Source organism: Limanda limanda, chromosome 13 (assembly GCF_963576545.1).
Source record: "Limanda limanda chromosome 13, fLimLim1.1, whole genome shotgun sequence".
Classification (NCBI taxonomy): Eukaryota; Metazoa; Chordata; class Actinopteri; order Pleuronectiformes; family Pleuronectidae; genus Limanda; species Limanda limanda.
Genome location: NC_083648.1, coordinates 3,522,478 through 3,533,794, shown reverse-complemented (window position 1 = coordinate 3,533,794; position 11,317 = coordinate 3,522,478). Strand labels below are relative to the sequence as shown.

At 44.0% G+C, this 11,317-nt stretch overlaps 1 protein-coding gene across 1 annotated transcript in view; it reads right to left on the bottom strand.

Annotated features, from left to right (window-relative positions):
- Positions 1-11,317, bottom strand: part of LOC133018470 (partitioning defective 3 homolog) — a 237,599-nt gene that overhangs the window by 109,443 nt on the left and 116,839 nt on the right. Inside the window, exons 9-12 of the mRNA XM_061084838.1 lie at positions 7,457-7,860; positions 3,822-3,961; positions 3,384-3,512; positions 1,311-1,346 (exon numbers count right to left, since the gene is read on the bottom strand). Coding sequence (XP_060940821.1) covers positions 1,311-1,346; positions 3,384-3,512; positions 3,822-3,961; positions 7,457-7,860 — 709 coding nt within the window. The remainder of the gene's footprint in view (positions 1-1,310; positions 1,347-3,383; positions 3,513-3,821; positions 3,962-7,456; positions 7,861-11,317) is intronic.

The window sequence follows — 11,317 nt, the reverse complement described above, 5'->3', positions numbered from 1 at the left end:
TTATGAAAATCTGAATGGCTTTTTAATATGAGCGCTGAAGACAGATGTGCGTGGAACAGCTGCTGGATCCTGTTAGGGTCGAGTGTGACGCTCAGGACGTCCAGACGGAGAATGATTCTTCTCATGAGTCGTGTGGAAAAAGTGTAGCTCCTCCAAATATCAGTTACTACTGAAAACATGTATTTTGTGTGTATTTAAGAATATATATGAAATAAGCAATAGATATTTCCGTCTTTAACCTTTTGAACTCATAGAAATGCTCCTCCAGTGTCTACTTTGATAAGTTCGCTTACTGGGATGTCATTTCGTGGAGTATTTTCAAAACCCTCTGTGCAACATCAGCAGTTAGAGGTTATGCACGTCAATAAAACATAATAAATGATTAAAGTACCGTATGAATTGAAGGAAATACAAAAATCTGACATGTTATTTCACTATTTTGCGACATAAACACATAAAACATGAGAATCCATGAGATTTCCTAACAGAGAAGATTATTCTTAACACTCCCTAAGTTATTTGAACAAGGTATATATTCCCTGCTCCTCTCCTGCCTCTATATCAGTTTCACAGCGTTTGAACAAAGATAACGTCAGAGCTATCGGTTCCTATGGAAACGATATTTATACATGTGGATAAAAATGTCAAGTCGCCCTCGTTATAGATAAATTTGTCTCCGTCTTTGTGGATGTTCAGCACGTAGAGACGTGAACGACCGGCTCTGCAACTTAAACCAAACCGACTGTTTGTGATTCCCGTCACACGTCTGCAGCGAGCAGGCCAGACTGACAACCTTATCCTCAGCCGTCAAATAAAGCAAACGTCCATGTGTCCGCCCCCCCCCCTCCTTCGCCGACAAATACAGCTCTGAGCGGAGTGATGGAGCAAATCACTCTGCAGCCCGGTTCCAGCGCTCCATACTGATGATCCATGAAATTGTGATTTGTTGGAGCAACTCTGGGTGGAGATTAAAAAACGAGTGTTTCTGACAAACATTTGCAAGCACGACTGGTGACTCTCACTTTGATTAACCAGCTAGTTCACTCCGGAACCTGATTTCATTCAGCTTTGGTTTTGTTATTCTAACTTCGTGATAACGCTCCGTGTTCGAGGAGCGTCACAAGCGTGATCAATGTGCATGAGAGGTCACGTGATATGAGGTTTCAGGCGTGTGGACGAGGATTTAAAAAACGTTACGGAGCCAAAACACTCGTGTGGACAGAGATGGTTTCAGTTTTAAAATGTCGGAAATGAAAGGAGAGTCAGAAGTGTGGATGTAACTTTAGGGTTTAGTGTTGGTGGAGTCTTACCGAATCTCTGGGGCTTTGCATCTGGGGCTCGGCGTTCTAGAGGATGGAGGGAGGAGGGAGGAGGGAGGAGAAAGGAGGGAGGAGGAAGGAGGGACAGAAGAACCAAAAGTCAGCAAGAAAACAAAATAACATGGAACTGTTTTTGAAGGAACAGTGAAAATCTGAGCACAAAGGAGATGGTTGTGAGGGAACTTGTGGATGAATGGCGTCAGCGTGATGAATCAATGTCCATGCAGGTTATGAAAGTGCAGACAGATGTTAGTGCTGTGTGGTGCACGTGTGCTCAGACATGAAATATTGATCTGCATAATGAATACTTTTCACTATCCACTGAACCTCTGCTGCAGCTCTTTGAACAGAATATTTTATTTTGGTGAACTCTCGACTTTCAACTCTCAGGTTTTATAAAGTCTGCTCAGGGATGAAAAATAATACTGATGTTTTTGCTCTGTATGAAATTGAATCTCTGCTGAGAATCTGTACGTATTATTTTTCCTATTGCATCTATGTTATTATTATTAATATTAGTAGAAGTAGGGACGGGTGTACGGGTTCTTGTTGAGCTTTGGCACAACCTGTATATATAATCCAACAGCTGCTGACTTTTATTTTTTGTTACGTTGAATTAACTTTAATATAAAAAACTTAGTAACTGCCATTATTAATTCAAACCTATGCTCCAGGAAAATCTGCCGTTTTCACTTAAACTCAGTTCAGCTTGTTTTTCGCTCATGTTTCGTGTTTTTAACAATGAAACGATGTCGTCACGGTAACGGACCCGGACGTGAAGCCTCCTCCTACTCTGAGCCACAATTCTTATCCCAGCTCATAACTCCAGATACAGATACTGACGCTGCTGGACCTCATCTCCCTCAGGTCTTTACACCACCCTCACCAGCTGATTTGACCACGGATCAAATAAATCCGCTCATATAACGAAGCTCCGTCAGCTGGACTCAAAGCGGCGCTCTAATCTGGAGACGAGTATCGACCACCGAGGCTCTTCCTCTCATCCGGCTTCACCCGTGGCGGCAGGCAGCCAATGGCCTCCTCCGCATCTCCCACTGTGATAATTGCCACCAATCAGCCTTTTTGATTGACAGCCCTTGTGAGCAAATGGCTGCTTGTGCCTGTAATGGCCCCAGCGACTGTGGAGGAAGCTGGGAGAAACCATTTTGAAGACAGCGGAGGGGTGCTCGGGTCTTTTACTTCACATTCGTACCTGATGAAGTCTGTTGGAACCAAAACTAAGCACTTGAGCCTCCGTGTTCTGCTGCCTTGTTTTCCTCTCGGCGGTTACGACTTCGATGCTTCAAACTTTGTTTTCTACAAAAACAATGCAGTGCAGCATCTGGCATCGAACATTAAAAACACGACCTTGACGAGAGCAACCGGCTGGAACAAGTGAATTAGCTCCAGTTTGCATGGATCAGTGACGTTAGGAGCCGTGAGTGACAGCTGCCGCGGCCCCGGAGCTGCCGCTGCCGCCACAGATCTCCACAGCGGTTCGCTCAGGGTTAATACGCCTGATGTTTCCTGATTGATATTCAAGCCAAAGTGTGTTTTCCCTTCTCTGTCGACTACCTGCCCTGCGTCTCTCTCCGTTCATCCCACCATCCGTCAACCTGGCAAGTCGGCTCGGAGGCGAAACACAGAGAGATAGAGGCGGCTACGCCACAAAGCGAGAGGAGAAGAGAAGGAACTGGGGAATGAGAACGAAAGCAGCGGATGAGAGAAGCGGATAAAAGAAAGTCAGAGAAAAGGAGATAGAGAGAAGCGATTGAGCTCCACAGGTTTCCTCCTCCTCCGAGCCACGGCTTGATTAACAGAGAGAGAGAGGAGTGCAGCGGCGGAGCGGGACGATCACTCTGCGTGCTCGGCTGGCGTGTGGCGTTAGCCGGGAAACGAGAAGACAACACGCCACTCACGGGGGGGTGGGGGGGGGGGATTAACGCCACTCATGACAGCACAGGAGCGAAACTCTCGTGTTCTGGTGTGAAATGTTTTACGCCGACAGGATGAAGAGTCGAAGGAATGTTTCCAAAAGAGGTGGAGAGTGACAGACAGACGTACCACTTCCCGGGGGAGGAAGGTGTCTTCCTGTCGGAGGATCAGGAGTCCGACGGCCCCTCCCATGGGCGTGGCCCTGAGGAGGGAGACCACCTCCTCCTGGGTGCGCCCATTTAGGTCCACGCCATTCACCTGAGCAGGAGACACGTTATAATCATTTACATGGACACTGATATGAACATATAATAAATAATCTGAATAAGACACCGACATAAACAGCATTTTCTGATGAATTTAACAAGTAAGGTTAAACTCCGAATAAGCAATAATCAAACAAAGACATTTTTGATTTCGTTGTTCCTTTGATCTCGGGACAAATCTGCTTTAACTACTCGGTGAACGTCTGAAATCTGTTTTACTGTCACAGTTCCTAAAGTAAGGTTAAGTTCGGAATAAGCAATAATCAAACAAAGACTTCAGTCACATTTCATTGTTCCTCACCTCCAGCAGCCTGTCTCCTGCCTTGAGGCGGCCATCTTGGATGGCAGCCCCCCGAGGCAGGATGTTCTTCACGTAGATTGGCGCCGAGCCGCCGATGGGGACGTCCCGGGACGTGATGCTGAAGCCGAGTCCCTCAGGACCTGTGGGACGAGAAGTGAGAGAGAAGGTGTCGAGATGAGAATCTAGTTTTATCTCGGGGCACAAGCAGCAGCTCCTCTATCTCCTCAGGAACCTGCAGCTCAGGAAACAGTTCCTACTGAATCAGTATAACTCTTTAAGATTTGTGCAGGGAATCACTGGGGCGACAGTTTGAGGAGACATTTGGCTTCAGTGTTAAAGTGAAGTTAAATCAGGATGGAATAGTTTCAGCTTCAGGAAAAGAAAACAAAGGATTTCCTTTGGCTCATTTGTCTCCAAAATAAATAATTTAAATTGTTATCCTGGGACTTTTCTATAGAGGCGTTCTCTACTGCACTGATTCCAAAAGTTTCTGCACTTTTACGAACTCACATCTATAAACATAAGGCCCAGGTTGTAAACTACTCTTTTCCTCTACTTGTCCTCTGATGGAGACACTTCATTCCTCAGAGCTTTGTACACAAACTGTTCTGAACGACATTGTGGCTAAGGGTTGCAAAATTCCGGGAATATTCAAAGTTGGAAACTTTCCATGGGAATTAACAGGAATTAACGGGAATTAACGGGAATTAACGGGAATATACGGGAATAAACTGGAAATGTTGTGGGTAATTTATTCTAACTGTATTTACCTTGTCATATACAGACATAAATATAAACATTTTGTTTTGTCATAGGCTGATTTGAGCCCTGAGGAAACTTTGGGCACTTGACTATATGCTTCTGCATCGTTGTGTCATTCTTAACATAGGTCTTTGCACAGTATTTGCAAATGTACACAGCCTTTCCTTCTACATTGGATGAGGTGAAATGTCTCCACACATGAGAGAGTGCACGTGGCATTGTTCTGTAGAATAAGATGAGAAAAAAGTTTGTAAAAAAACACTAATGCAATGCCAGAGATATAAATAGTTAGCCAAACTATTGGAATCGTCTGTAAACATATTTTACAATTGATGGATAAATGAATGGAAATAGGCTAGATGAACAGATGAACAATCCTCAATCAGCATGCTCATATGTTTTCCCAGTAATATCCCAAAATTCCCGAGCTTAACTTCCCATGGAAAGTTTCCGGAAAGTTTCTGGAAATTTACCAGAAAGTTTCCGCCCCTTTGCAACCCTAATTGTGGCCAAAACAAAGTTGATGTAAGAACAGTTGTATCAGCGTCCGGGCCCTAATCCCCCCCGCTGCCTGCCTGCCTGCCTGGATGCAGAGACAAGCAGAACACTTAGCAATTCTGTTTCACATCCTCCACCTAATCCCCGACATTGATGAGCCAATCAACTTCCCACCGGCGGGCGGGCGGGCGGCGTCCTCACCGGTAAACGCCGTAGCGTCCCCGGCTTTCAAACAGGGAGGCGGATCTGTAAAACTCCCATTAGCTTGATTAAGACGTACCTCAGCAATTTCCTGTGCAGAATGGGATTCTCTGATTGATTCTGATACTCCACCGGGATTTGCGCGAGCAGAACCGGTGTTTTTGATTCGAGCACGTAAACAAAGACGGGAGTGTAATCTGCGCTGAAAGCCGTCAAAGCTTAGAGTCGGAGCTCGAAACAAAACACACACGAGCCAAACGGCCTCTCGGGAATCGCTGCTGATCCGACAGCAGCGAAACAAAAAGGTGGAATGAGGGAAAGATAACATCTCGGGAGAGAGTGAGAACATAACAGATCTCACGGCGTTTTCCTCTCCGGGTGTTTGTGACAGAGTGGAGAGGAGGAGGAGGAGGAGGAGGAGGAGAGAAGAGGAAGAGAAAACAGAAGTGTGATGGAGGAACAAGTGGAAATAGCCACGAGCCGCGATATGGAATATGCAACAAGCAGATGGGTGTTTGTGTCTCTCCCGTGTTCTGGCTCCACTCCACGGATTCGGGGGGGGGGGGGGGGGGAACTTCAGCGGGCGTATGGCGCCGGCCCGTCAGACTCGTTCTGTGGCGTTTTGACAGAACAACCGGGACCCAGCGGCTGCTTAGCAACAAGCGCTGCGGCCCCGAGACCTGGCGCCGACACCTGCTCTCCTGTTGGCGGAGGTCTGCAGCACCTGTGCCAGCTGTCACTCAAGGACCCCCCCCCCCGACCCCCCCACCCGAAAGTTTGACTCTTTCCCTCTCTGCTTCTCCACCTCCCAGGTACCGTACGGCTCTTTGGCCTCGGGACGCTCCACTCCGGATGTGTTTAAGCCGGTTACATCACCGTTAAGACTTTGCTCTGCGTCTGTGTTTTCTCCTTTTCCTATTCTCAGATTTAAAAAACAAACAAACGAGAGCGACAGAAAACCCTGCGGCATCAAACGTTCACAGCCGGGTGGTGCAGACACGCTGCCGCTGTCGCACTGTACGACTTCTACAAGCCGCTGAGCTGCAACGGTTGTCGCCGTGTAATCCTGTGTGGCAAACTGGAGTTGCTTGTTTATTCAGTTGGACGATTAAGTCCCAGAAAATCACAAAGAATCCTTCATACGATTGAGAGCCAGGAAAACACGATATGAGAATTTTACAGACGGGAAGAAATCGGCTCATACGTCAAAAACACAAAATTACAAAACAAATCAAGTCGGGACTGAGACCACATACACGGTGCTTCTGTTTTCATTCGACGACTCCGCTGCAGTTACGCCTGGCGTCCACACGGTGAAGTTAGGAAACACCGCCGACCCGTTTTAGTTTGAAAACTCTGCTGCGTTTTAATCTGGATGGGTTGAAAAACGCTTATTTAGCAGTATAAGTACAGATGAAGCCTGATGTGCCTCATTCTCTGAGAGTAGACGTTCCACGTGTTTTTCAGAATTTTAAGCAGATTTTCCAAATTTCTACAAGCTTTTATGTTTTATATATTTGCAGTTATTTAAAATACTTTTATACCTAATTTATATTTCTTTGACACGAGGAGTCTTTTTCAGGAGCTTTTTAGAGACATGTGATAACGTTTGCCAGTATTAAAACGTTTTATTATTCATTTAACTTCTATATATTTGGTTGTATTTGAGTTTTCTTTTATTTACAGTTAATTGTATTAAGCTAATTTATATTTCTTTGACACAAGGAGTCTTTTTCAGGAGTTTTTCAACAAGCCTTTTAGAGACATGTGATAACGTTGCCAGTATTAAAACGTTTTATTATTCATTTAACTTCTATATATTTGGTTGTATTTGCGTTTTCTTTTATTTACAAGTTTATTATATTAAGCTAATTTATATTTCTTTGACACTGGGAGTCTCTCAGGAGTTTTTTTTACTTCCTAAAATCTTTATCGGCCCCACAAATCCACACCTGTCACATTCTAAATATCTTCCTGAGCCTTTGTTAAAAATAATAATCGTTCATCGTTCATTCTCTGAGAGTAGACGTTCCACGTGTTTTTCAGAATTTAAAGATTTTCCAAATTTCTACAAACTTTTATGGCAAAGAAATTGCTTCACATGAACTCTGTACGTGAGCTCCACATCTCTGAGCACTGGAGCCATTTTTCCGGTTTGACCTTCTTGACCTCACCTTTCTTCAGCTGGATGTTGAGCCTCCTCCCGACCTTTTTGGCGTACCCTCCCGTCGGCGTGGCGTTCAGCCCTCGCTGAGGCGAGTGGGTGTGGCCTGTCGGAGGCTTGGCCGCTGACACCGCCGGGTGCGTGAGCGGCGGGTACCCGTCGTTCTGTTCCGGGTGCGGGTGCGGATGGGAGTGCGGTTGCGTTTGGGAGCCGTGTCGGGACATCCTCTGCGGCGTGGGGTCGGCGCCGGACCCGGTGCTGCCGCTCACCGAGTCGGGGCTGAAGCGACCCGAGGAGAACGCCGGGTTCCTGTCGCTGTGGGACATCTGCTCGTAGTGGGTCTTCATGGACGACGGAACCACGTGGAACATGATGAGCGGAGAACGCATGGCCTGGCGGAACATGTTCTGAGCTCTGGAGGAAGAGACGAAGAAAAGGAAAAGATTCCATTAGAGTCTGACCAATATAAAGTTTGACCAATAATATCATGCAACATAAGCCTTTTAGAGACATATCTGATAACATTTAATTATTCATTTAACTTCGACATATTTGGTTGTATGTGTTTTCTTTGTATTTGCAGTTATTTAAAATACTTTTAGACATAATTTATATTTCTTTGACACAAGGAGTTCTTGAACAAGCCTTTTAGAGACATATCTGATAACGTTTGCGAGTATTAAAACGTTTTATTCTTAATTTAACTTCTATATATTTGGTTGTATGTGTTTTCTTTTTATTTACAGTTATTGACGGAACATGTTCTGAGCTCTGGAGGAAGAGACGAGAGAAGAAACAGATTTCATTAGAGTCTGACCGATATAAAGTTTGACCAATAATATCAGGCAAAATAAGCCTTTTAAAGATTAGTATTAAAACGTTTTATTATTCATTTAACTTCTATATATTTGGTTGTATGTGTTTTCTTTGTATTTACAGTTATTTAAAATACTTTTATACCTAATTTATATTTCTTTGACATAAGGAGTCTTTTTCAGGAGTTTTTTAACAAGCCTTTTAGAGACATGTGATAACGTTTGCCAGTATTAAAATGTTTTATTCTTCATTTAACTTCTATTTATTTGGTTGTATGTGTTTTCTTTTTATTTACAGTTATTGACAGAACATGTTCCTAGCTCTGGAGGAAGAGACGAGGAAAGGAACAGAATTCATTAGTCTGACTGATATAAAGTTTGACCAATAATATCTGGCAATATTAGCCTTTTAGAAACATATCTGATAACGTTTTATTCTTCATTTAACTTCTATATATTTGATTGTATGTGTTTTCTTTGTATTTGCAGTTATTTAAAATACTTTTATACCTAATTTACATTTCTTTGACACAAGGAGTCTTTTTCAGGAGTTTTATAACAAGCCTTTTAGAGACATGTGATAACATTTACCAGTATTAAAACGTTTTATTATTCATTTAACTTCCATATATTTGGTTGTATTTGCGTTTTCTTTTATTTACAGTTATCTATAACCTTATTTATATTTCTTTGACTCTGGAGCAAGAGCAAGAGACGAGGAAAGGAACAGAATTCATTAGAGTCTGATATCAAGTTTGACCAATAATATCAAGCAACATAAGCCTTTTAAAGACATATCTAATAACGTTTGCCAGGATTAAAACGTTTTAGTCTTCATGTAACTTCTATAGATTTGGTTGTAATTGTGTTTCTTTTTATTTACAGTTATTTATAATACTTTTAGACCTAATTTATATTTCTTTGACACGAGGAGTCTTTTTACTTCCTCATATCTTTATCGGCCCCAAACATCCACACCTGTCACATTCTTAACATCTTCCTGAGCCTCTGTTAAAAATAATAATCGTTCATACTTGTCTGCACTAACTCCGCCTCCCTCCCGTTTGTCTCGCTCACACACACACACATCCATAAACCCGACTCTGTGCTAAATCCATTTCTCGCCCACCTGAACATTCTGACATGTTAATTAATACTTATTTTCCAACGCTGGCGTTTCTCTAAAAACCGAGAGCGAACCCTCCCAGATATAATAATCCCTCATTTGGCTCCAGATGAAGGATGCTTCTATCTGTCGGGGGGGAAACATGCAGAAAAGCCTCTTTTTAAACCCTGTTGGCTGTGAAACAGTCGGGTGTGAATGGAAACTTCTGTCGGCTGTCAGCGCCCGGTGACGGAGGAGTCTTGTTAGCACCACCTGTTTCAATAAAGCAGTCGGTGGCGTGGCTGCCTGACAGCTGAGCGGACGTTCGGGGGGGAAACGTCGGGCCCCTGGAATTTCTATAGCCCCTCGTATATACGCCTGAATGACGACTTAAACCTACACCCCCCCTCCACCCTCCCCTGAGTCGTCTATAGTGAAATTCCAAGTAGATTCTCGTTCCCAGCCTTTAATAACGCTCCCTGATGGTCACATCTCGCCATGTTCACGATTTCAGGACGGATCAAGTAGCCGAAAAGTATTAGAAATATAAAAATACTCTTGAATACTTATAATAATTATAATTATACTATGTGTGGTCATTACTTTACTTCGTTGGCAGAGACGTTCATCTCAAAGCCTCAAGAAATGAAACCAAATGGTAAACAAGATAACCCTGGCATATTTGAATATTTGCACTATTGCACTTTTGTTGTTTTATTTTTCTCTCCATCTGTAAAGATATATATTTAGATATATACATTTTATTATCTATTTAAAATTTTTTAATATTCTATTTTATTCTATTTTATATTATTTCTATTTTTATTATATTTTTATTGATTGTAATTACTTGAGCATTGTTTAAAGAGAGAGCCTGTGACTCAACTATTACATTGCCAGCGACTGCCTCATGTAATCTCTGTGCATTTGACAATAAAGAATCTTGAATCTTGAAAAATGATCATTGCAGTTTCCCCCCCCCCCGTTTGTTTAGTGAGTGACATGCGTGACCTGTACACGTGTAGAATCATAAATTCTTTACGACCCGTTCACATGAGAACACACATGTATGTAATATGCTTTTATGCTGTGTAGAGAGAAACAGATCAGGCAGATGTATGCATCAGTGGCTTCCTGACGCTGCAGGTGACATTCAACAGGACATGCATGCATCACGCAGGATCCAGAGAGGAGGGAGGAGGGAGGAAGGGAGGAGGGAGGGGGGGTAAGCAGGAGGGTTCGGTTTAGCAGGGAATGAAAACATGAGACAGGAACAAGGCTGAAAAGCAGAAGCTGTGAATGTTAGGAGCCTGAATCCCTCTCCCGCCCGAGGGAAGGAAACAGAAAGAGGGAACAAGAGGAGTCCAGAGGAGCTGTGAGTGAAACACAAGGGGAGTAAAGGGCGAGAGAGGAGGAGGAGAGGAGGAGAGGAGCGCACTGCAGAGGCTGCTTCAGGGAATAAAGGTTCAACCTACAGGAGGGAAACAGGGAGGTTAGCTCAGTGACAGGAAGAGGAGGAGGAGCCTGTGCACCGGCCGGGAGCAGAGAGGAGCGTTAGGAGGAGAGAGGAGAGTTATAGGTGTGAGAGGAGAAGAGAGGAGAGGAGGAGAGGAAGAGAGGAGGAGAGAGGAGAGGTTTAGGTGTGAGAGGAGAAGAGAGGAGCGTTAGAAGGAGGAGAGACGAGCGTTAGGAGGAAGATAGAGAAGTGTTAGAAGGAGGAGAGAGGAGAGTTTTAGGTGCGAGAGGGGAAGAGAGGCGCATTAGAAGGAAGAGAGAGGAGAGTTTTAGGTGTGAGAGGAGAGGAGGAGCAGAGGAGAGGAGGAGAGGAGTAAAGGAGCGTTAGGAGGAGAGAGGAGGTTTAGGTGTGAGAGGAGAGGAGGAGAGGAGGAGAGGAGGAGAGGAGGAGAGGAGAAGAGTAAAGGAGCGTTAGAAGGAGGAGAGAGGAGAGGTT